Source organism: Aquarana catesbeiana, linkage group LG03 (genome assembly GCF_042186555.1).
Source record: "Aquarana catesbeiana isolate 2022-GZ linkage group LG03, ASM4218655v1, whole genome shotgun sequence".
In the NCBI taxonomy this organism is placed as follows: Eukaryota; Metazoa; Chordata; class Amphibia; order Anura; family Ranidae; genus Aquarana; species Aquarana catesbeiana.
In genome coordinates this window covers 649367280-649393481 of record NC_133326.1, presented here as the reverse complement: position 1 = coordinate 649393481, position 26202 = coordinate 649367280, and the positions used below count along the sequence as shown (strand labels likewise).

General features: G+C 46.5%; 2 protein-coding genes across 2 annotated transcripts; one reads left to right on the top strand and one right to left on the bottom strand.

Annotated features, from left to right (window-relative positions):
• Positions 1 to 4464, bottom strand: TIMM29 (translocase of inner mitochondrial membrane 29). The gene is made up of 2 exons (XM_073622609.1): positions 3891 to 4464; positions 1 to 960 (listed from the first exon to the last, which is right to left on the bottom strand). The coding sequence occupies exons 1-2, from the start codon at positions 4006 to 4008 to the stop codon at positions 158 to 160; spliced, it is 921 nt and encodes a 306-aa protein (XP_073478710.1). The 5' UTR covers positions 4009 to 4464; the 3' UTR covers positions 1 to 157.
• Positions 4434 to 25016, top strand: YIPF2 (Yip1 domain family member 2). Its single transcript, XM_073622608.1, has 8 exons — positions 4434 to 4585; positions 9995 to 10137; positions 15227 to 15307; positions 15889 to 15976; positions 18161 to 18277; positions 18401 to 18567; positions 20204 to 20386; positions 24668 to 25016. Exons 1-8 carry the CDS (start codon positions 4534 to 4536, stop codon positions 24761 to 24763), a joined length of 927 nt encoding a protein of 308 aa, XP_073478709.1. The 5' UTR covers positions 4434 to 4533; the 3' UTR covers positions 24764 to 25016.
• Positions 25017 to 26202: the final 1186 nt, after the last annotated feature.

Sequence of the window (26202 nt, the reverse complement as noted above, 5' to 3'; positions counted from 1 at the left end):
TCTTAAAGTATTTATCATCATACAACTAAAATATGCACATATATACACACACATTATTAAAGGGACAGCAATACATCTGCATATCTAGAAATAAATATGCTCTGGTTATAAAGATGACTCATCTTTAAGTTCAGCTTTCATTTTGTTTTAACTGATCCTATTCTGACATTTCGATTTGATCTAACTTATCCTCCGCTGACTTTACGATTTGATCTAACCGATCCTCCGTCGATCTTCCAATTCGATCTAATTGATCCTCTGCTGACTTTTCCATTTGATTTAAGCGATCCTCCTTTGACATTTCAGTTTGTTTTAACTGCTTCTTTGACATTTCAATTTTATTTAATTCATCCTCTGACATTTCAATTTGTTTTAACTGATCTTTTGAAATGACAACTGTTCTGAATTTGCTCTGATTAAGCCTCTCGTTCTCATCGGAGTGAAGATCGTTATAGGAAATGGTCCTCATGTGTGCAGGAAGGTGAGTAAACTCCTCCTCGTTTATATCAAAGTCTTTCATCTTATTCTGGAGAAGCCACCAGTTTCCGAAGAAGCCAATGTCCAGCACCCTGCTGGGGAACTCCGACCAGCGAGGCTTCAGATGGGAGCACTGGGAGGAGTACAGGTCAGAGTCTGGATCATAAGGCGCTTCGTACATAAGAGAGAAGATTATGAGGTTGATGTGGCGCAGACGTCCCTCGTTCCTCAGCTCCATCAGTCTCTGTACGTGTTGGTCAGAGCTCCCGCTTCTCGTCCAGGGTGAGAGGAGGAGGAGACAGGAGGAAGCCTCTAGCAGGGAGCACTGAAAGGAGTCCTCAGAGGGTGCTTTGGATGAACAGATGCCAACACTTGCTAGAAGGGAGATATACAGAGTGGCCTTGCCCGGGCGTTCCTTGGCACCAACAACAATGTCCTTACAGGCTTCACCATAATCATGCAGGAGGTGTTTGGTCCAGAGAACTGACAAAACAAAGTACATAGTTAGTAAATTTAAATAAATGACAGATCCTGAACCTACTACTGTTACAAAAGCCTCCGACTCCCCTGGTCAAGTCACACAAATAAAAAAGCTTCTAAGAAAAAAAAAAATAGAGAACCTGCTCTCAATCTTTTGCTGGCTGGAATTCTGCCAGCAAAAGTCTGATGGAGCATACACACGGTCGTAATTTCTGACCAAAAGCTCACATCCGACTTTTGCTGGCGGAATTTCTGATCGTGTGTACGGGGCATTAGACTTGGTGGTCAGCAGGAGTAAAAAATAAAAAGTAGAGTACCTGTGGGCACAGTAGGAGGAGAAATAGTGCCCCATCATTGGTGTCAGTGGGTGAAATAGTGCCCTAAGGGCCGGATAAAGGCAAGCAACGGGCCACATCTGGCCTGCTGTCCACAGTTTAGAGACCAATGCTTTAGATATACATGGCGACAGAATCTAATCTCCTCCAGGAAAAAGGAAAGCACACAAGACTGATGCTCTTAAAGAGAATCTGCTGCTTTGCCTATGCAGGACAAAGTGACAGTTTCTCGAAAGACTAACTTATACTTACCCACCCCCTTCCCCCCACTGCTCTGCCATAGTGCTTGCAAAATGCTTGATGATTCTGGATTCTGGGGAGCATTTGATCTCCTCCTGGGATACAGTGTTTGGGTCTGAGCAGCTAAGTGCTAGTCGCAAACATTGTCCCTTCACAAGGAGGAGGAACATGTTAAAAGCTGAAAGGTATTCTGCTTATTTTTTGCCTTCCTTGGTTACTCCCTCCCAGCTTCATCAACATACTAACTAAATCTTAAAATAAAACCCGTTTTCATTACATTATTTATTTTAGTTCCAGCAACACAATCACTAGGTTTCTGTGCTTCCCTCTATGCATTGCAGGTGGATCATGGCTGGTGGGAGAAGTCAGACAAGTGCTATACATAGCTTCCTGAAAGCATCATAGCTCCCAGCCTCAGTATTCCTCTCAGGATCCCTCAGCCTCATTGCAAGCAGTGGTCTGGCTCTTGGAAAGAGTTCTACAAACGTCAAAATGCCTTGATGGGTGATGATAGTCTGGTGGAATGGGTGTTCCTAGGCAGGCTGTAGTTGCATGAAGCATGACCCTAGGAAATGCCTACAATTGACACTGAGCCTTCATGACTGAAACACAATGAATGAAAGAGGCAGGCCATGGACGGTAAAGCATGGACGGGGAGGAAACGGCTAAATGTTGGATGTCCTCCAGCTGGAAAATGAGGTTCTATCTGACGTGCTTCAGCTTCTAATGTACATTATGAGAAACTCACGGTGTGCACTGAAGTCACAGTAATCAATTTTAGCAGAGGAGAGAAGGCGGTACAACTGTGCAAGCTTGAAGGGAAGCTTGGAGTTTAGTTTTAACCCTGCGCAAGGAATCTCACAGAGGGTTTGAAAAAGAAGCACAAGCAACACAATTATAAATAGGTCAGGGACGGGCTTTTAGCAGAACCGGTCTTCCCCCTAAATGGACAAAATGACAGGCTCTGTTTGATTACCAACTCTAATAGGGCGTACACACGGTCGGATTTTGTTCGGACATTCCGACAACAAAATCAATGGATTTTTTCCGACGGATGTTGGCTCAAACTTGTCTTGCATACACACGGTCACACAAAGTTGTCGGAAAATCCGATCGTTCTGAACGCGGTGACGTAAAACACGTACGTCGAGACTATAAACGGGGCAGTGGCCAATAGCTTTCATCTCTTTATTCTGAGCATGCGTGGCACTTTGTCCGTCGGATTTGTGTACACACGATCGGAATTTCCGACAACGGATTTTGTTGTCGGAAAATTTTATCTCCTGCTCTCCAACTTTGTGTGTCGGAAAATCCGATGGAAAATGTCCAATGGAGCCTACACACGGTCGGAATTTCCGACAACACTCTCCGATCGGACATTTTCCATCGGAAAATCCGACCGTGTGAACAGGGCATAAGAAGTCACCTCCTTAACCGGCCTCTGTATTAGTTCAGCACTATGATAAGCTCAGAGACCAACAAGGCCGGCCCAGGGGGGTGGCGGACAAGCCGTCAATTTCCTATTTAAGGTCAGCACTTGCTTAACAGGATGTCCCAGGTTCCTGACCACCGAGGAGGAAACTGAAGGCACCGCCATGGATTGGCAGACATATCATGTTTAGACACTTTCCAAATACGTTGGCCAACAGTTTTACTTCATGAGTCAGTCATTCACACATGGTGGTCTATTCATTCCAAAGGCCCAGCCCCGACCAAGGAACCGTGGCCGCGGCCCAGGCCAAGTTGCCGACTGGTCTAAGGACCAAATTTCTCTGACCAGTCCAAGGGCCAATGATGCTGCCATTTCCACAGCCTCAGTTGCTGCCCAGTGCAAGGGCCAAGTCGGTGACCGGTCCAATTTTTCTGACCGGTCCACGACCTGAGATCGCGGTTAGAGTTACCACCTCATCCCTTTAAACCCAAACACATTAATTACACAGGCTCTGTGGCTGATTAAGGTGGCAATTAAGCCCACTTGGTGCCTTATCTGCATTAAATTAGCCTCAGAACCCGTGTAATTCAAAGGTGTCCTGGTTTAAAGGGATGAGGTGGCAATCCCAATCACAGCCCAGTCTATGGCCGTAGTTGCTCTTCAGACCAAGTCGCTGACTGATTTCTCTGCTGGTCCATGGCCCGAGGTCACTGGCGCTACCCACTCCACAGTCAAAGCCAAGGACTGAGTAAAAGGCAGCTCATTGTCCAATCAAAATTTCAGTCATTTCCAGTTGCTTGCAAATCTGTGTCCTGTCACAGCCATAAGTCAGAGCCTGGTCCAGGATGACAGGAGGAATGGAGCACGTGTGCCCTTGACAAACATGGCGGCTTCGGTACTCTTTTTCTCCCCCCGCCAGCACTTACCGAACTTCTTATTTTTCATCCGCTCCCAGAAGCCCGGCTTCACCTGCTCTCCCGCCACCGGGGCCGCACTGCTGGAGCACAACCTCCGGCACAGCACCCCAACACACCGCCCGGCCATCGCTTTCCGCCAGCACCACCGCCACTTCCGGCTTCTCTGCCCTCACAGGCACTCCGCTAAATACCGTCCGCTGGAAACATGTGCACGTCATTGGGGGTTCCGTCTTGTGCCTGTTACTCAGAAGGAATATTCTGTTGACTTAGCACATGTAAAAAAATAAAAATAAAAAGAAAGCATAGCAAAATAAGCCGCAATATTTACTGGCCGAAGTAGATAAAGGCCACAAAAAGCTTCTTAATATATTAGAATAAAGTTTGGGAGGGTTATGCCACTTACACTATATGTGTGTGTGTGGGGGGGATGCTTTGATGAGGGAAACACAGTCATTGTAAGTGTGAAGCGCTTAGCTGTCCCCCATCATAATGTATAATAATAATGTGTAATGTGGCTAGGCGTTTACAATCACGCTCTGCGCCCAGGAGCGTAGTCCCCCCCATGCAGGGTGGTACAGTCCAGGAAGTGGTGACGCGGCGGCCTGTGGTGGTGAATTGTCGGGGGGCGGAGCTCAGGAGGGTCACGTGACCGATGAGATGCCCCTCAGCTGACATGGCGGCCCCTGACCAGCTCCAGTTCCAAGGTAATAATCCCCATAGAGACAGCGAGAAGGAGTATGAGAAGAAGGCTGACACGTCTGTGTGGGGGGAACTACAGGTCCAGATATTCACACCTAGATACAGGGGGGGGGACTTGTTAAAGGGGACACACACCATAAACAGGGGGACGGATTAAAGGGGCGCTCCGTATACTAATACAGAGAATACTAATATATTAAAGTGAATACTCCGCCCATTCTACTGGAGCTTGCTGGGCGGGTCACCGTAAAATGTTAGTTGCTGAGTTCCCACCTCATCCCTCTAAAACAGGACACATATTAATTACACAGGTTCTGTGGCTGATTAAGGTGATAAACTCACTTGGTGCCTTATCTGCATTAAATCAGCCTCAGAACCCGTGTAATTCATATGTGTTCAGGTTTAAAGGGATGAGGTGGCAACTCTATGACCCACGTGCCATACGTGAGATGGGTCTGTAGCTCTTTGGTCTGGTGATGACCGTCGTATTCCTTCACCCAAATCCTAAGAAAGGTGCCACACCCACCCAACTGCGTCTGTCTGTCATGGCGGCACGCGATATCTTCTATTGATTCGGTGACTCTGGAATTGTTTCCCCAGGGGGGCCCGTTATGAAGGTTAAGGGGCACACAGGCGCCGCCCCCCTCTATCCACATCACTCGGGGTGGGGACCAGTTGATCTCTCGGGGGTGGGGACCAGATGATCTCTCGGGGGTGGGGACCAGTTGATCTCTCGGGGTGGGGACCAGTTGATCTCTCGGGGGTGGGGACCAGTTGATCTCTCGGGGGTGGGGACCAGTTGATCTCTCGGGGGTGGAGACCAGTTGATCTCTCGGGGTGGGGACCAGATGATATCTCGGGGTGGGGACCAGTTGATCTCTCGGGGTGGGGACCAGATGATCTCTCGGGGTGGGGACCAGAAGATCTCTCGGGGGTGGGGACCAGTTGATCTCTCGGGGGTGGGGACCAGTTGATCTCTCGGGGGTGGGGACCAGTTGATCTCTCGGGGGTGGGGACCAGATGATCTCTCGGGGGTGGGGACCAGTTGATCTCTCGGGGGTGGGGACCAGTTGATCTCTCGGGGGTGGGGACCAGTTGATCTCTCGGGGTGGGGACCAGTTGATCTCTCGGGGTGGGGACCAGTTGATCTCTCGGGGGTGGGGACCAGTTGATCTCTCGGGGGTGGGGACCAGTTGATCTCTCGGGGGTGGGGACCAGTTGATCTCTCGGGGGTGGGGACCAGATGATCTCTCGGGGGTGGGGACCAGTTGATCTCTCGGGGGTGGGGACCAGATGATCTCTCGGGGGTGGGGACCAGTTGATCTCTCGGGGGTGGGGACCAGTTGATCTCTCGGGGGTGGGGACCAGTTGATCTCTCGGGGTGGGGACCAGTTGATCTCTCGGGGGTGGGGACCAGTTGATCTCTCGGGGTGGGGACCAGTTGATCTCTCGGGGGTGGGGACCAGATGATCTCTCGGGGGTGGGGACCAGATGATCTCTCGGGGGTGGGGACCAGAAGATCTCTCGGGGGTGGGGACCAGATGATCTCTCGGGGTGGGGACCAGATGATCTCTCGGGGGTGGGGACCAGTTGATCTCTCGGGGGTGGGGACCAGTTGATCTCTCGGGGGTGGGGACCAGTTGATCTCTCGGGGTGGGGACCAGTTGATCTCTCGGGGTGGGGACCAGTTGATCTCTCGGGGTGGGGACCAGATGATCTCTCGGGGTGGGGACCAGATGATCTCTCGGGGTGGGGACCAGAAGATCTCTCGGGGGTGGGGACCAGTTGATCTCTCGGGGGTGGGGACCAGTTGATCTCTCGGGGGTGGAGACCAGTTGATCTCTCGGGGTGGGGACCAGATGATCTCTCGGGGTGGGGACCAGATGATCTCTCGGGGTGGGGACCAGAAGATCTCTCGGGGGTGGGGACCAGTTGATCTCTCGGGGGTGGGGACCAGTTGATCTCTCGGGGGTGGAGACCAGTTGATCTCTCGGGGTGGGGACCAGATGATCTCTCGGGGTGGGGACCAGTTGATCTCTCGGGGTGGGGACCAGATGATCTCTCGGGGTGGGGACCAGAAGATCTCTCGGGGGTGGGGACCAGTTGATCTCTCGGGGGTGGGGACCAGTTGATCTCTCGGGGGTGGGGACCAGTTGATCTCTCGGGGGTGGGGACCAGTTGATCTCTCGGGGGTGGGGACCAGATGATCTCTCGGGGGTGGGGACCAGTTGATCTCTCGGGGGTGGGGACCAGTTGATCTCTCGGGGGTGGGGACCAGTTGATCTCTCGGGGTGGGGACCAGTTGATCTCTCGGGGTGGGGACCAGTTGATCTCTCGGGGGTGGGGACCAGTTGATCTCTCGGGGGTGGGGACCAGTTGATCTCTCGGGGGTGGGGACCAGTTGATCTCTCGGGGGTGGGGACCAGATGATCTCTCGGGGGTGGGGACCAGTTGATCTCTCGGGGGTGGGGACCAGTTGATCTCTCGGGGGTGGGGACCAGTTGATCTCTCGGGGTGGGGACCAGTTGATCTCTCGGGGGTGGGGACCAGTTGATCTCTCGGGGTGGGGACCAGTTGATCTCTCGGGGGTGGGGACCAGATGATCTCTCGGGGGTGGGGACCAGATGATCTCTCGGGGGTGGGGACCAGAAGATCTCTCGGGGGTGGGGACCAGATGATCTCTCGGGGTGGGGACCAGATGATCTCTCGGGGGTGGGGACCAGTTGATCTCTCGGGGGTGGGGACCAGTTGATCTCTCGGGGGTGGGGACCAGTTGATCTCTCGGGGTGGGGACCAGTTGATCTCTCGGGGTGGGGACCAGTTGATCTCTCGGGGTGGGGACCAGTTGATCTCTCGGGGTGGGGACCAGATGATCTCTCGGGGTGGGGACCAGATGATCTCTCGGGGTGGGGACCAGAAGATCTCTCGGGGGTGGGGACCAGTTGATCTCTCGGGGGTGGGGACCAGTTGATCTCTCGGGGGTGGAGACCAGTTGATCTCTCGGGGTGGGGACCAGATGATCTCTCGGGGTGGGGACCAGTTGATCTCTCGGGGTGGGGACCAGATGATCTCTCGGGGTGGGGACCAGAAGATCTCTCGGGGGTGGGGACCAGTTGATCTCTCGGGGGTGGGGACCAGTTGATCTCTCGGGGGTGGGGACCAGTTGATCTCTCGGGGGTGGGGACCAGATGATCTCTCGGGGGTGGGGACCAGTTGATCTCTCGGGGGTGGGGACCAGTTGATCTCTCGGGGGTGGGGACCAGTTGATCTCTCGGGGTGGGGACCAGTTGATCTCTCGGGGTGGGGACCAGTTGATCTCTCGGGGGTGGGGACCAGTTGATCTCTCGGGGGTGGGGACCAGTTGATCTCTCGGGGGTGGGGACCAGTTGATCTCTCGGGGGTGGGGACCAGATGATCTCTCGGGGGTGGGGACCAGTTGATCTCTCGGGGGTGGGGACCAGTTGATCTCTCGGGGGTGGGGACCAGTTGATCTCTCGGGGTGGGGACCAGTTGATCTCTCGGGGGTGGGGACCAGTTGATCTCTCGGGGTGGGGACCAGTTGATCTCTCGGGGGTGGGGACCAGATGATCTCTCGGGGGTGGGGACCAGTTGATCTCTCGGGGGTGGGGACCAGTTGATCTCTCGGGGGTGGGGACCAGTTGATCTCTCGAGGGTGGGGACCAGATGATCTCTCGGGGGTGGGGACCAGTTGATCTCTCGGGGGTGGGGACCAGTTGATCTCTCGGGGGTGGGGACCAGATGATCTCTCGGGGGTGGGGACCAGTTGATCTCTCGGGGGTGGGGACCAGTTGATCTCTCGGGGGTGGGGACCAGATGATCTCTCGGGGGTGGGGACCAGAAGATCTCTCGGGGGTGGGGACCAGATGATCTCTCGGGGTGGGGACCAGATGATCTCTCGGGGGTGGGGACCAGTTGATCTCTCGGGGGTGGGGACCAGTTGATCTCTCGGGGGTGGGGACCAGTTGATCTCTCGGGGTGGGGACCAGTTGATCTCTCGGGGTGGGGACCAGTTGATCTCTCGGGGTGGGGACCAGTTGATCTCTCGGGGTGGGGACCAGATGATCTCTCGGGGTGGGGACCAGATGATCTCTCGGGGTGGGGACCAGATGATCTCTCGTGGTGGGGACCAGATGATCTCTCGTGGTGGGGACCAGATGATCTCTCGTGGTGGGGACCAGATGATCTCTCGGGGTGGGGACCAGATGATCTCTCGGGGTGGGGACCAGTTGATCTCTTGGGGATAGGTACAATTCCCAGTGTCGGTAATCTGGGATAGGGACCAATCAATCTCTCAGGATAGGGACCAGTCCTAGTTTCGGTAATCTAGAAACCTGTTTTGCTTCCCAGTTAGTAATACAGAAGAGAAATTCCTGAACACACCCCAGGCCAGCTCCCCACTGTCTGCTGTCCCTTCACAGAACATACTGATCCCTTCATATATAGTGGCCATACACTATTCCATGTATCCGATCTCTCGGGGATAGGGACCGACCAATCTTTAGTCATCAACCCATTTTATTAATATGACACAAATGGGGAAGTGGATTTTGATTGATAGTTAACATACAATCATAAGTTATTGATCACATCTCTAAAACAAATTAAAATAAAGTTTTTTCCTTTTCTTCATCCCTTGTTGCACCTCAGTGCTGCGGATCTCCCGCAGGAACCGTCCCGTATACATGCGCTCCAGCGACAGCTGCATTACATTTCTCAGAGCCGGCTCCCTAATGGTGACCCCAGTTGACCACACCTGTAGAATGTGTGCCGGAATTGGCACTTAGTCTACATTTGACACCCATGTGACAAGCCGGGAGTACCATTGGGAAACATAGACAGAGCGTTGTCACCTTCTAGAAGGAAGTGCTTGAACTAGGACTTTTATTGCAGGATCTCCAGGGATTATTTTAATGAAAGCTGGCGATTTTAAAGTGGCTTGTCATTAGGAGGGTGAAAATGACATTAGGATGGTGAAGTCCAACTCTGGGATGGGAAAAGAAAACTGTATTATTTATTGTATTCCTTGCTCCTGCACTTCCTTTTTTTTTTTTTTTCTTTGATGACACTCCAGGCTGTGGGCGGTTCCTTGGCATCACATATAGTGTAAGATTCTTTGTCCTGTAATGTATGTAAGGAGTAGAGATGAGCTCAGGTGTGTTGAGATATGAGTCCCACCATGAAACTATCACTGCCCCCCGCCAATATTTTCTTGTACCTGGGGTTGGACCTTAAAGCGTCTGAGATTGAAATGATTGGCTTTACGTATATACAGAAGAAATGTTCTGTCTTTAGCACAGCTGTAGTGCTTGCTGGACCATATCGCTTCCCTAACAGATTGTTTGCACTTGTTATGTAGAATTGCTGTTTGATTTCTCTTTGTTCTCTCTGTCCAGAGTTTGAAGAAGCTGCCGTCCTCCTGTCTGAGAACCCGACTGCCACAACCAAGAGTGCCAATGAGGAGACAAAGCCGCAGCATGCCACACTGCCCATGGGAGAGGACAGTGAGGGAGAGGAGGGCGAGACTGATCAGACTGAGGTAACTGCACTCCCCACTGACCACCTTTTTCTCTGCTAGGGAATCTGGCTTCTTCAAGTGTGTGCGTAAATCCTAAATATACAGCCGTGGCCAATAGTTTTGAGAATTACACAAATATTAATTTTCACAAAGTCTGCTGCCTCCGCTTTTATGATGGCAGTTTGCATATACTCCTGAATGTTATGAAGAGTGATCAGATGAATTGCAATTAATTGCAAAGTCTATTTGCCATGAAAATAAACTTTCTAAATCCCATAAAAAAACATTTCCACTGTATTTGTGAAGAAGGCTTCAGGGCTCCCAAGAAAGTCCAGCAAGCGTCAGGACATCTCCTACAGATGATTCGGTTGTGGGATCGGGGCACCACCAGTGCAGAGCTTGTTTAGAAATGGCAGCAGGCAGGTGTGAGGGCATCTCCACGCACAGTGAGGAGAAGACATTTGGAGGATGGTCTGGTGTTAAGAAGGGCAGCAAAGAAGCCACTTCTCTCCAGGAAAAACATCAGGGACAGACTGATATTCTGCAAAAGGTACAGGAATTGGACTGCTGAGGACTGAGGGAAAGAAGAATCCCCTTTCCGATTGTTTGGGGCATCTGGAAAAAACCTTACCCGGAGAAGAAAAGGTGAGCGCTACCATCAGTCCTGTGTCATGCCAACAGTAAAGCATCCTGAGACCATTCATGTGTGGGGTTGCTTTTCAGCCAAGGCAGTGGGATCACTCACAATTTTGCCTAAGAACACAACCATGAATAAAGAATGGTACAAAACCATCCTCCGAGAGCAACTTCTCCCAACCTTCCAAGAACAGTTTGGTGAGGAACAATTCCTTTTCCAGCAGGATGGAGCCCCTTGCCATAAGGCAAAAGTGATAACGAAGTGGCTTGGGGAGCAAAACATGGAAATTTTGAGTCCATAGCCAGGAAACTCCCAAGACCTTAATCCCATTGAGAACTTGTGGTCAATCCTCTAGAGGCAGGTGAACAAAAAAAAACCCCCCAAAATTCTGACAAACTCCAAGGATTGGTTATGTAGGAATGGGCTGCCATCAGTCAGGATGTGGCCCAGAAATTGATTGACAGCATGCCAGGGTGAATTGCAGAGGTCTTGAATTAGAAGGGTCAACACTGCAAATCGCCTCTTTGCATAAACTTAATATCATTGTAAATAAAAGCCTTTGACACTCATGAAATGCTTGTAATTATACTTCAGTATACCATAGTAACATCTGACAAAAAGATCTAAAAACACTGAAGCAGCAGACTTTGTGAAATTGAATATTTGTGTCATTCTCAAAACTTTTGGCCACGGCTGTACTGTGTGTGTGTGTGTGTATATATATGTAATTTTTTTTTTTTTTTTTTTAACCCTGAGTTTAATATTTTTTTTATCTTAAAGCAATCCCTGTATTAAAGGAGCAGTATGGAAATGCAAAAATAGATAGTACATGCTACCCTCATACCTGCATTGCATTTCTTTCCACAGTCCTTTAGTCTTTGTAGAATAGTCTTTTGAAGTGTCCATTATCAGCCTCTAATGGTTCTTTTTCAGTTTAAAAGTTTCCAGGGGGTGAACACAGCTCCACAATCCAGCCTCTCATTCACTCCCTCCCCCTGGAGGACATGTGGGTGTGCCTGGTGAAGAGGTGCACACCCAGGCTGCTATCTAGAATGAGCACGTTCTTCAAATGCCTCTGTTTGTCTCCATGGCAGTGTGTCCCCAGCTAAAAGCTATGAGTAAGCACTTCATGTAAGTGTGAAACGCATCAGATGTTGTGCGGTACCACCCATAGTGGTGTCCTATGTACCCCATGATCCTGCTTCACAAATAAAAGAAGAAATATAATTTATTCCGGTGTGCGGCTGTCCAGATCTTTTCATACATCTACACTTGTCCCCAGCTAAAACCCGGAAGCAGAGACAGTGTGATACAAGCAGTGAAGTCTCCCCACCTTTCCCTAGTTGTTATCTGCAAGCTCTCCTCTGTGAGACTCCAACACCTCTCCCCTGGGCTTTGATGTTCCTGTGTGATGTGCTACAGACATCATTCAGATATTGGCTTTTTCAGCCAGCGATTCCCTACACCATAAGAACGATCATAGCGGCTGTCCCACCCCCCACCGCCCTCCGGTGCTTCAACCGACTCGCCGCTTCCATCGTTGAGTCGGGGAACGGATCTGCCGGCCCCGGATGGTGATCATAGAGATTTCTGGCGGACAAGATGGTCGCCGGAGTCTCTATGATCGTTCGGAGGCCGGGCGCGATGTTATGACGTCAAGCCCGGCCTCTGCATTCAAAAAAATGGCACCGCCTCGGCTGGGAAGCAGAGATCTTTTTTTATTTTTTCTTATTTTAGGCTTCCCAGCCTAGAGGTGAGACCCCATATCTCACTGTAAAAAGGACCGATCGTGCCATATTCCTATTACAAGGGATGTTTACATTCCTTGTATTAGGAATAAAAGTGATCAATTTTTTTTTTTTTAAAGTGTCAAACTAAAAGAATAAAATTCAAACTAACAATAAAAAAAAAAAAAAAAAAAAATTAAAGCGCCCCTGTCCCCGTGAGCTCGCACGCAGAAGCCAACACATACGTAAGTCCCGCCCACTTATAAAAACGGTGTTCAAACCACACGTGAGGTATCGCCGCAAACGTTAGAGAGAAATAATTCTAGCCCTAGACCTCCTCTGTAACTCAAAACATGTAACCAGTAAAAAAATTTAAAGCGTCGCCTATGGATATTTTTAAGTACCAAAGTTTGGCGCCATTCCACGAGCGTGTGCAATTTTGAAGCGTGACATGTTGGGTATCTATTTACTTGGCGTAACTTCATCTTTCACATTATGCAAAAAAATTGGGCTAACTTTAATGTTTTGTTTTTTTTTTAAAACATGAAACATGAAAGTTTTTTTTCCAAAAATTGAAAAATTGCTGCGCAAATACCGTGCGGGATAAAAAGTTGCAACGACCGCCATTGTATTCTCTAGGGTCTTTGCTAAAAAAAAATATATAACAATAATATATATAATATAAATGTTTGGGGGTTCTATGTAATTTTCTAGTAAAAAAAATGATGAATTTTACATGTAGGAGAGAAATGTCAGAATTGGCCTGGGTGCGAAGTGGTTAAGTTTAGAGACATTTCCTTCCATTTTCTGTTGTGTCTTTAGGACAGGAAGTAAAGGGAAATCCGTCCAGTGGGACACAGACAGCAAAAAATAATCAGATCAGGATTTTAACCCTTCCCCACTCTATCCAAAACTAAAAAGATCACTTTTTGGCTTTACATACAACTTTATCTTATGTCTCAAACTTTGTATGATAAGGATTCTTGATATACAAAATATCTACTATGAGAATAGTTTACAAGAGTTTCCTCTGCCAGACACAGCTACATGAATGGCTCCATTAAAGTGTTACTAAACCCAGGACCCTGCACTCACTATATCTGGTCTCCCACAGTACACAGAACATGGAAATGCAATTATTTTAGTAAATATAAACTGCTAAATACCTTTTACGGGCAGTATATAGCAGTCTTGTGACTTCTATCAGTGTCTGATTAAAGCTTGTTGAAGTTTTCATTCTCCTCTGACTTTCCTATGAGGCTGCAGGACCCCTGACCCTTTGTCTGGATAGTGCTGATTGGCCCTGTGCTGATCACATGCACCCTCTGGGGGAGGGGGGGGACTCCAGCAATAAACACCAAACTGAGCATGTGCAGAGGGTCCCCAAGGCTCTGTAATATCAGGAGATGGATTGGGGATTGTGGAAGAAGGGGAGGGTCAGAGAAGACAGGATCAAACAGCCTTTTTACACAATGTGCAGGATTAACCCTTTAAGTTCCACAGTGAGTATAACCAGCATGCTTTACTGCATATTCAGACTGATTTTAAGGTGGTGGGCTTAGTAACACTTTAACTTCTGTGCTCCTGTGTGCAAAACTGAGCCTTAACAGATTGCCTTTGCAGAATGTCCTCTGTCAGAATTTTTATTTAGGAAGACTTTGTAAGGCGCACCACTCACAGTGAAAGACAAACTTGGTTATGTAGATATGGGGGTGACTGCTCCGTATTGGTGACAGGCAGCCTGCCGGTCTAAGGCCTTGTTCACACAGACGTACTACAGCATACACCTGTGCAAGGGCTGTATTTACCCGCATGAGGATGTGCAGGTGTTCCGTGTAGGGATGCACCAATAGCGAGTATTTTCTGGAGTACTCATAAAAATGCTCCCGATACTTTGCAGCATGATTTATGTCCGTACAAAATGAATGGGCGCAAATTGCACTGCAAAGAATCGCGTGCAATTTGAACAGGAATGCGGTGCGATTCCTGTCCGAATCGCATGCAGTTTCCCACACTGCTCCTGTGTGAACCTGACCTGAAGTCACTATGACGAGCCTGGGTTCACACATGAGCGGTGAGGAAATTGCATGAAATTCGGACAGGAATTGCACTGCATTCCTGTTCAAGTCGCATGTGATCCTTTTCAGTATGGTTTGTGCCCAATTATTTTGTATAGATAGAAAGTGCAGCACAAATTACTGATACTCGGTATCGGCGAGTACTTGACAATAGTATCGGTACTGGCTGATTTAAAAAAAAAGGGGGGTATCGATGCATCCTTAGTTCCATGCACCCCCACACAGGCATTCCCATTCATGTCAGTTGGGATGCAGAGGCTTTATGGCCCCAAACGCAGACAGTCTGCATTCAGGGCCATGCATGCGCATGTTTGTCAGATTGGGAGCAGTAGCTGTTTCTGGGTAGGCGATGCATACCAATTGATGTGAACAGGAATGCCAGCACGAGGATGTGCAGGAAAATATGGCTGTCACACTGACATGAAGCATGGTACACACTATACGTGTTTTTTTTTTTGTTTTTTTTCCTTCAACCCAGCAGCCTGAACGAAAAAAAAAGCCAGACAGATTGCTGTACTAACACAATTGACTTTAGTACAGTGATCTCCCCCCGCTGTGCTATTCTATTCTGACGGGAATACAGAGATACCTTTATATTGCTGGATATAGAATGCTGTGTACTTCGTGAACATGAATACATGTTTTGTTTTCACCTTCCCTCCCTGCAGCTCCTCTCATCCCAGAAGAAATCCGCAGGTTTCTGGACCTTTCAGTACTATCAGGACCTGTTCGATGTAGACACATACCAGGTATTGGACACATAGTTGGTTAAAAATAGAACACATCATGATAGAATTGCATGGTGCGTAGGATGCTGGGTTTTGGCACCTGGTGCTATTGGTTTACAATGTAAGGCTTTCCGTGGCACTAGGAACAGTGTTGTCATTAGGGTTGGTGTCACCTGGTGCATAAAACATGGTGTCGTCTTCCCCCCCCCACCTCCCCACTAGCCTACCACAGTGATACATGGAAAAAGGGGGGTGAGAGAAAGGGGAGTGGGAGGGGAATGAAAGAGGGGGGTGAGAGAGGCAGGTATATGTGGGGGGGGGGGGGAGAGAAGGGTTGATAGGGGAATGGGGTGGTAGAGAGAGGGGAATGTGGGGGGGAGTGGAGGAGAGTGTGAGAGAGAGAAAAGGTGGTGATAGGGGAGGGAGAGGGGGACTCTGCCGGTACTCTGACATCATCAAGTACAATACAGGGCAAATAGCCCAGCATTATAACTGAAGATGCCAAGCTCCACGGACCAGAGCATTTCTTCTAAGACTAGGACTGGTTTGCTTGGCAGTAACTTTTTTTTTTTGTGGCCTCTGATGTTGTTTTTTTTATTTAGGTGCTGGACAGGATCCGAGCGTCCTTCATGCCTGTTCCTGGGAAGAATTTTGTCAGACATCATTTGCGGAATCATCCTGATCTTTATGGTAAGTTAACCACTTGCCAACCGGATCAGTTCTGACATTTCTCTCATAGATGTAAAAATCAGTGTTACTTAGAACCCTTAAACCTTATATATGTCTTTTAGCAGAGACCCTAGGGAATAAAATGGCAGTCAGTGCAATTTTTATGTCACACAGTACTTGCGCAGCAATTTTTCAAACGTGTTTTTTTTTGGGGGGGGGGGGGGGGGGCGCTATTTCATAAATTTAAAGAAACAAAACACAATATTTACCAAAATTTAATGGTAAAATGTGAAAGATGATGTTACGCCAAGTAAAAAGATACATAACATGTCACGCTTTAAAATTGCACACAATTGTGAAACTACGATACTTAAAAATCTCCATAGGTGACGCTTTAAAAAATTTTACAGGTTGTCAGTTTAGAGTTACAGAGGAGGTCTAGGGCTAGAATTATTCCTCTCGCTTGAACGTCTGCGGCGCTACCTGTGGTTTGAACGCTGTTTACATATGTGGGCATGACCTACGTATGTGTTTGCTTCTGCGCGCAAGTACAAGGCCGTGGGGGCACTTTAAAAAAAATTTTTTTTTTTTTTGTTTTTTATTTTTCTACTTTTATGTCGTGTACACACGGTCGGACTTTTCGACCGGACTTGTCCGACGGACCAAATCCAGCGGACAATCCGATCATGTGTGGGCTTCAACGGACCTTCAGCGGACTTTTCCAGTCGCAAATCTGATGGACTTTAGATTTGGAACATGCTTCAAATCTTTACGTCGTAACTCCGCCGGACCCAGAAATCCGCTTGTCTGTATGATAGTCCGACGGACAAAAAACGACGCTAGAACAGCTATTGGCTACTGGATATGAACTTCCTTGTTTTAGTCTGGTGTACGTCATCACGTACGAATCCGTTGGACTGTGTGATCGTTTGTAGGCAAGTCCGTTCGTTAGAAAGTCCGTCGGAAGTCCGTCGGAAGTCCGCCAAAAGTCTGTCGAAAGTCTGTCAGACAGGCTGTCGGACTTTTGTAGTCGAAAAGTCCGACCGCGTGTACGCGGCATTACACTTTTTTTTTTTTTATCATCTTTATTCCTATTACAAGGAATGTAAATATCCCTTGTAATAGAAATAAAGCATTGACAGGTCCTCTTTACAGAGAGATCTGGGGTCTACAAGTCCCCACATCTCTCCTCTATGCTGGAAAGCCTGAGATCAAAACAAAAATAACAAATATCGATCTCAGGCTTTCCAGCAAAAAAAAAAACAAAACCCGTCAGTGTTTACATCATGACGTCGCTTCTAGCCTCCAAGGGTCATAGAGCTGGCCAGGGACCACGTGGTTCTTGGTCAGCTCTATGGTAAACCACCAGCGGGATCATTCACCGGCTCCCCGATCACACGGGAGAGACTGGAGAAGCATCAGAGGGCTCCTTTCCATCGCCTGTAAAAGTAATCAAGTGGCTGAACAGCCGCTATGATTGTTTTTATGTTGCAGAAAAGCGCCTGCTGAAATAAATGATATTGGAATGAGGCTTGCAGCTGTACCCATCATTCAGATATCGCCACTTAAAGCCCACAACATCATATGACTGTGTTCGGTGGGCAAGTGGTTAAAGTGGAACTCCAGTAAAAAAAAAATAATTACCACTAATCTTAGGCCCAGATTGTTGCTGATTACTGTAAAAATGATCCGCTGCATCCCACCACCATGCCTCCAGCACTGCGAATGACAGTTCTGGCTATAGTACATAAAAGGATTATGTTGTTCACTCTCCCCTCATCCATTTGCAAAAGCTTTATCATCCTTTCACAAAATGCAAGGGGTTCTGTGAAAAGGGGTGGGTAAGCAGCAGAATCTCACCTTTTTCCATTCACAGAGCACCTTGCATTCTTTGGGGAAAAAAATAGTTTTTTTGTGAAATGGAGGAGGGGAGAGTAAATGGCTCAATCGCTTGCAGCACCACAAGAAGAGTGATTAAGAATATTATAATTTTTACAGTAAACGGCACCCATCTGCACATAGGGTGCTAATCATTAGAGTTACGGTAACTTATTTCATTTATGCACTTTCCCAAAAATCTTTTTTTTTTTTCTAAAGTTGAAGGGTGCAAACAGACATGGGACAAAATAACACCAACGAGACATTAAACACTTTGTGTGTACCCAGTGGGTTTGATCCTGTCTCTCTTTTTTTTTTTTTTGTCAGGGCCCTTCTGGATCTGTGCCACACTTGTTATCACTGTCACAGTGGTGGGGAACCTCGCCACCTTTATCCAGATGCATGGCAGACCAGATTACAACTACAGTGCCCAGTTTCACAAAGGTGAGTAATATTAATACGTGTGTCTTGGATGTGTTTGAATGGCTGTCACTGATCTATGGATATGGTTGGGGAGTCTTGATGTCTCTGTGCTATCTGGCTGATGTGTTGTTCATTCTGTAACAGTGACGGTTGCTGGGATCGCCATATACAGTTATGCGTGGCTGGTACCTTTATGTCTGTGGGGATTCTTGCAGTGGAGGAAAGGAGTGATCCCAACAGTGGGGACCTACAGCTTCATGGAGACTGTGTGTGTCTATGGCTACTCCCTGTCTGCATACATTCCTTCTACTGTGAGTATTCGTACAGATGAAAATGTCACATCATACATCCATGGTCTCTGCTTTATTTCACATTCTATCTTTCTTTCTAGATTTTTTTCTTTTTTGTACTTTTTTTTTTTTTTAACTTTCTCACTCTGAAAGATCACTCTCCTGTTTTTTTTTCTCTTTTTTTTTTTTTTTTTCTCTCTCTCGCTTCTCTTTATCTGTTTTATTTTTCTCTCTTTTTCTCTCTTTCTTTCTTCTCTTTTTCTCTCTTTATTTTTCTCTCTTTCTTTGTCTTTTTCTCTTGTTCTCTCTTTTTATTTTTCTCTCTTTCTTTTTCTTTGTCTTTTTCTCTTTTTTCCTTTTTCTTTCTCTTTCTCTTTCCCCTTTTTCTTTCTCTTTTTCTCTCTTTCCTTTTTCTTTTTTTCTTTCTCTTTTTTTCTCTCTCCTTTTTCTTTCTCTTCTTTCTCTCTTTCCTTTTTCTTTCTGTTTTTCTCTTTTTTTCTTTTTCTCTTTTCTTTCTCTTTCTTTTTCTCCTTTTTTCTTTCTCTTTTTTACTTTCTCCTCCTCCTCTTCTTCTTTTTTTTTTTCTCTCTTCTTTTTACACCACTCAGCCATAATGTTAGGACCACCCACCTAATATTGGGTAGTTTCCCCTTTTGATGCCAAAACAGCTCTGACCCATCGAGACATGGACTCCACTAGACCTGTGAAGGCATGCTCTGGTATCTGGCACCAAGCCGTCAGTAGCAAATCACTGCCCCTGCCGGCTTTCCTTCTTCCCATATTGCATTCCCGGTGCCATCTCTTTCCCAGGTAAGTGACGTGACGCACCCGGCCATCCACCTGATGTAAAAGAAAATGTGATTTATCAGACCAGGCCGCCTTCTTCAATTGCTCCGTGGTCCAGTTCTGATGCTCAAATGTCCTTTGTAGGTGCTTTTAGCTGTGGACACAGGTCAGTATAAGCACCCTGAGCGCTCTGCGGCTACACAGCCTTGTATGCAAAAAAACAGAGTCACTGTGCGTTCTGAGACCTTTCCATAAGAACCAACATTAACCTTTTCAGCAATTTGAGCTACAGTAACTTGTTTATTTGATTGGGCTACACAGGTCAGCCTTCATTCCCCACGAGCATCAATAAGCCATAACGTTTGTTGCTGGTTCACCGCTTTTCCTTCCTTGAAGTACTTTTGGTCGGTCCTGACCACTGCAGGCCCAGAACATCCCACGAGAACTCCAGTTTGAGTTGCTCTGAACCAGTCATCTAGACATTACAATTTAGACCTTGTCAAAGTTGCTGAAATCCTTATCCTTGCCCATTTTTTCTGCTTTCAACACATCAACTTTAGGGACCACATGTTCACATTCTGCCTAATATATCCCACCCACTTTAAGATTTCATTGTGATGAGATAATCAATGTTATTCATTTTACCTGTCATAATGTTATGGCTGATCGATGTAATTACCAGCTTTATTTTTTATCACACCTTCAACTCTAAAGATGTTGAAGATAACGTTTCCTGCTGTCCTCTAGTAAGAAATAAAATTGTGAATCTGGTTGCTATAACTGACAGTTTCACTTTTTTCTGTGTACAATTTTTAGAATGTTGTTGGAGCCATTATAATGATACTACATTTGTTCTTCTTTCCCTTTTTAGCTTCTCTGCGTAATCCCGTATGAAATTTTCCGCTGGATCATTCTTCTACTGGCCATGTGTCTTTCTGCTTTTGTCCTCGTTCTGGCTTTCTGGCCGCACATCCGCAGAGACAACAAGATGGTGGCTATAGGGATGGTAACGAGCATGGTGCTTCTACATGTGCTGCTACCTGTGGGCTGCAAGGTGTGTACACTTCTAGACAACTAGTACTCTGAGTAAATCGGAGATCTACATGTCTGTTAATGACCTGACTTGTCAAAGGATTTGTAATTCTGTTCAGTCAGTTACATGGTTTTAACCTCCAGGCTTTTTCTGGCACTTTTTGTTTACGAAATAAAAAAAAAAAATATATATATATACATATAATATATTTTAGCAGACACCCTAGGGAATAAAATGGCGATCGTTGCAACTTTTTGTCACATAGTATTTGCGCAGCAGTTTTTCAAATGCAATTTTTTTTTTTTTTTTTATAAAATACACTTTATAATAAATAAAAAACAAAATACAATATATACCCCAATTTTTATTTTTTTGTAAAATATGAAAGATGATGTTTTGCCAAATAAATAGATGCCTAACATGTTAAGCTTTAAAATTGCGCATTCTCAATGAATGGTGACAAACTACGGTACTTAAAAATCTCCATAGGCGACGCTTTTAATTTTTTTTTTTTTTTTTTTTTTTACAAGTTACCAGTTTAGAGTTACAGAGGAGGTCGAGTGCTAGAATCATTGCTAATGAGCAACTTGGAGCGCTTTCATGAAAAAGCCGGCTGGAAAAACCAACAAACTGGGGTTATGGCTGATAGCTTCAGCTATAATCCCGGTAAACCACTATGTACCTTATATCTACATATTGCGGTCAGCAAGTGGTTAATGTATGGTCAGCTTTCGATCTAAATAAAGCAATATGCACAGTAATGCCGCGTACACACGGTCGGACTTTTCGTCTACAAAAGTCCGACAGCCTGTCCGACGGACTTTTGGCGGGCTTGCGGCAGACTTTCTTACGAACGGACTTGCCTACATACGATCACACAAAAGTCCGACGGATTCGTACGTGATGACGTACACCGGACTAGAATAAGGAAGTTGATAGCTAGTAGCCAATAGCTGCCCTAGCTTGGGTTTTTGTCCGTTGGACTAGCACACAGACGAGCGGATTTCTGGGTCCGGCGTAGTTACGACGTAAAGATTTGAAGCATATTTCAAATCTAAAGTCCGTCAGATTTGAGGCTGGAAAAGTCAGCTGAAAGTCCGGGGAAGCCCACACACGATCGGATTCTCAGTCAGCTTTAGTCCATCGGCATCCGTCTGACTTTTGTAGACGAAAAGTCCGACCGTGTGTACACGGCTTAAGGCCTCATTCACACAGGTGTACTGATCCATGTGTCCGTATGAAGGACTATCCTTTAGCTGCCCGGGATACACAGATGTTTGTACATGGGCAAGTAAGCAGCCTGTTGAAATCCGTGGTTCTGGCTGCACAGACCTCCACGCACATCCCGGAGTTTGGGTCTGATGCATGGATCAAAGCGCACTTTGTCTGTATCCCGATCTGTGTGTTGGATGCGCACCCTGGGATGTGTGAAGGTCCATGCAGTCGGTGCCTGCCATTGATTTCATTAGGTGACCTGTGCATCCCCAGGCGGCTGAAGATGGCCCTTTGCACGGATTGGTGTGCCCTTGTGAATGAGGCCTTACATTGTACTGTATGATCCCAGCTTAAGGTTGAATTCTAGCCTCACATTTCTGCCTCTGTTGGTTGGTGGGAAACAATGTGTTCTTCCCTTCCCATTTGTGTGCATTTAAATGTATTTGAAGAGTATTACAGCAGGTACACTTCCTGTCTGCAGATGCCCAGGCCCCACGAGACTGTCTTTGACACCTCCTCCTGGGCTTTGGGTCAAGTGTCTTGCTCTCGATGTGACTCGGTGGGTAGAATGAACTTTCTGTGTTCTGTATTTTATGAGGTGATAATGTGTGCTGTGTTATCCAGGAGTATTAGGGGTATAGAGGTGGAGTTCAGACTAGTGTCTAAGGCTGGATTCACATCTATGCATTTTTTTTGGTGCTTTTTGCGTTGTGCAGATTTGCACTACAGTCCATTTAACATGGTTTCCTATGGCACACGTTCTGTAGTGCAAATGTGCAAAATGCACTAAAAAATGCATAGGTGTGAATCCAGCCGCATAGCATCTGGTTTACTGTCTTCTGGTGGTCACTTTTAGGTAAAGCTGTGAGTATTAGTTTTAGATAAGTATGTATGGTGTTTGCGGGATGTCAATCACCGTTGAGTGGGTGTTACTGAGGTGATGGGCTGACTCCTCCCACAGGCCTGTGTAAAGCAAGATGAAAAGACCAAGGATGGTCATGTGACCTCACTCCATTTTTTAAAGTGACTCTGTCATAAGAGAAGTGGGGAGGCTTCCATTTCTAGTCTCCTTATGAAAGTTTTGGACGCTATCTTAGAGATCCATGATGTGCTGGTAATATACGCCTTAAAACCTAAGTCCATGTTTAATGTCTCGATTAAATAGTTTTGGTTTAACCACTTCCACTTACTGTGTAAATGTCACTGGCAGGGAAGGAGTTAACACTAGGGGGCGATCAAGGGGTTAAATGTGTTATCTAGGGAGTGATTCTAACTGTGGGGGGATGGGACTGACTAGGGGAGGAGACCGATCAGTGTTCCTATATACTAGGAACACACGATCTGTCTCCTCTGACGGGACGTGGATCTGTGTGTTTACACACACAGATCCATGTTCCTGCTCTGTCAAGAGTGATCGCGGGCATGTGCATCGGCTCCTCGGTGACGTGGCGAGCACGCCCCCGCCCCCTATACCGCCGGGAAGCCGAGGACATCTTATGACGCCCGCCCAGGATGGGAGATCCCATATGCGGACGTAATATCTCTATAGCTGTTTAGTGAAGTGGCTAGAGGGTTAGTTTACCTTTTTAGTTCTGCCTATGCAGATAAGGGGTGTCTGTACATACAAACAAGCTTTGACTAAAGATGTATAATGCCCTTGCTATAGGTGTAGGCCTTTTACCTACCTCATGAAACCTGACTCGAATACTCCCAGGACGTTGCTAAGTGAGGCCTAGTCATTACTGCTCACCTCCACCATCACAGCAGTGAGATCTCAAACCTTAGCAACATCCTGGGAGTATTCCAGTCAGGCTTTATGAGGTATGTAAATTGCCTACACCTATAGCAAGGGCATTATTCAACTTTAGTCAGAGCTGCACCGTTTGTTTTTATCTGCAGATGCCCTTACCTGTATTTATTTATTTTTATTTTTTGTAAAGGTGAACTAACCCTTTAAGGTAGTCCAAAATAAATATTTACTGCACTTACTGGGTGTGCTGTATTCTATTGCCCCGTACACACGGTCGGATTTTCCGACGGAAAATGTGTGATAGGACCTTGTTGTCGGAAATTCCGACCGTGTGTGGGCTCCATCACACATTTTCCATCGGATTTTCCGACCCACAAAGTTTGAGAGCAGGATATAAAATTTTCCGACAACAAAATCCATTGTCGGAAATTCCGATCGTGTGTACACAAATCCGACGGACAAAGTGCCACGCATGCTCAGAATAAATAAAGGGATGAAAGCTATTGGCTACTGCCCCGTTTATAGTCCCGACGTACGTGTTTTACGTCACCGCGTTCAGAACGATCGGATTTTCCGACAACTTTGTGTGACCGTGTGTATGCAAGACAAGTTTGAGCCAACATCCGTCAGAAAAAATCCTAGGATTTTGTTGTCGGAATGTCCGAACAAAGTCCGACCGTGTGTACGGGGCATAAGTATATAGCCTCACTTTCATGTATTCTATGAATGAACACAAAGCTTCCTCTGAATGGCGGAGAGGCAGGCTGATGACATTGTGATCTCTGCCTCAGCCAAATAGAGGAAGCTTTGTGTTCATTCATAGAATACAGAGCTTCCCATGAGTGGATGAAGTCCCCATCCGACTGTATGTAGCTAAGGCTGTATACAGTTAATACAGGGCACCCAACATTTACAGCAGTAAAAAGTTTGTTTTTTTGGGCGAAGCTGCCCCAATTTAAAGGGACATTAAACATGAAGTTAGGCGTAAACCTTGTGCTGGTAGCGGCTTCCAGCTGGCGTTTGCCACCACACACACACCTATTACAAAGGAAAGTGTGCAATGGGACTATTTTACTGGACTTGATGCTGCACGAAGTGTCAGTGCTATGTATTAGTTGTCCCAGTTTTTGTCTCATGTCAGGCCTTTCCTGTGGCAGAGGACAGTTACTTGGCTGTGCATACTGTATAGAAGACAGTCTTCTCCTTGTGTTTTTTTTTTTTTTTTTTTTTAATGATCAAGTTTATATTTCTTGGTCAGACAAATCTACTTCCCTGCTTAGGTCAGGAATGAATGTGCAGCAGCATTTTGTATAATGGGCGCCTTCTGTCTTTTCCAGGCATACTTTTTCACAAGAGTGGAAGAACACAGTTCAGAAGCACCTATTGGAACCTCCACCACACCCAAAGCTCCCACTACTTCACAGAAGGTGTGATCGTCTCCCAGATTCTAATGACTATTAAATGGACAGAGCGTGTACACTGCAGTAGCCTGCTCTGGGTGACCTGGCTATTGTACCACCTATGCTTAGACTGTGACATTGGGGTGACTACCCACAGAAGAGGGTGGTGATCTGTTGCACTCGGCTCAACAAATGTATTTCTCTATTTTTACTGGTTATGGTTCTTTACTGATGAAGATAATTTAAGGTTTGGTTAATAAAGACCATTTTTTTTTCTCCTATGAAATCAATACTTGGCATAACCCTTCCAACACAAGCTGGCACCACTTTACTGCACCATCTGTGTGCCTGCTACCATACCTAGACTGCCACTGCTGAACTCCACTTTGTAAAAGATCAGTTCTGTTTATCCAGACACTTCAGTTCCTGAAATTTAAAAATTGTGAACAGGCAGGTTCTTTATTGCAAAAGAAATACATAATACACAATTTATTGAAAGAGACATCAACATTACTTCTGCAATACAATACACTTATCTGCCTGTTCACATTACACTGAAATGTTTATATTCCAGCATAGTGCCTGCACCAAAGTGACATCATCCCTCTCCAGCCACTCAAGACCGGATTAAGTTAACCCTCTGGAACACGCTCCAGCACCTGTAGCTAATCCCCTGATCCCCATGCAACTCTTCCTATGATATCCACACCTGCTGTTACAATTTGAAAAGAGCGTGTCTAGACGGGGAACACAGACAGTCTGCAAGAGCCTGACGAACTGCTGATCTTGGGTGCAATACTTTACAGCAGGGATATGTAATTAGCGGACTTGCAAAACTACAAGTCCCATCATGCCTCTGGGTGTCAGGCTTGTGGCTCTCAGAGCCTTGCTAGGCCTCATGGGACTTGTAATTCTGCAACAGCTGGAGGTCCGCTAATTGCATATCCCTGCTTTACAGGCTACTAAATACAGATACTAAAAATAGTAAATGTCCATTTTTATTTTTTTTTTAACCACCACTTCCAGCCCAAGGCTTTTTTTTTTTTTTCTCCTTCATGTAAAAAAAATTTTTTTTTCCTAGAAAATTACTTGGAACCCTCAAACATTATAAACATATTTTTTAGCAGAGACCCTAGGAATAAAAGGGCAGTCGTTTTTTATGTCACACAGTATTAGTGCAGAAATTTTTTGAACGTGATTTTTTTTTTTGGGGGGGGGGGGACACTAATGAATTGCAAAACAATATTTTTAACCACTTTTTTTTTTTTTTTGTATAATGTGAAAGATGTTACGTCGAGTGAATGGATACCTAACATGTCACACTTTAAAATTGCGCAAATTCGTGGAATGGCGCCAAACTTTGGGACTTAAATATCTCTATTGGTGACGCTTTAAAGTTTTTTACCGGTTACCAGTTAAGAGTTAGAGGAGGTCTTGGGTTAGCATTATTGCTCTCCCTCTGACGATTGGAG

Coding starts and splice junctions, on each gene's coding strand:
- TIMM29 (XM_073622609.1), bottom strand. CDS start 4,008: ATGGCCGGGCGGTGTGTTGGGGTGCTGTGCCGGAGGTTGTGCTCCAGC. Junction 961..3,890: donor GATGAAAAATAAGAAGTTCG/GTAAGTGCTGGC, acceptor TTGTTTTGTCAG/TTCTCTGGACCAAACACCTC.
- YIPF2 (XM_073622608.1), top strand. CDS start 4,534: ATGAGATGCCCCTCAGCTGACATGGCGGCCCCTGACCAGCTCCAGTTC. Junction 4,586..9,994: donor TGACCAGCTCCAGTTCCAAG/GTAATAATCCCC, acceptor CTCTCTGTCCAG/AGTTTGAAGAAGCTGCCGTC. Junction 15,977..18,160: donor GAATCATCCTGATCTTTATG/GTAAGTTAACCA, acceptor TTTTTTTGTCAG/GGCCCTTCTGGATCTGTGCC.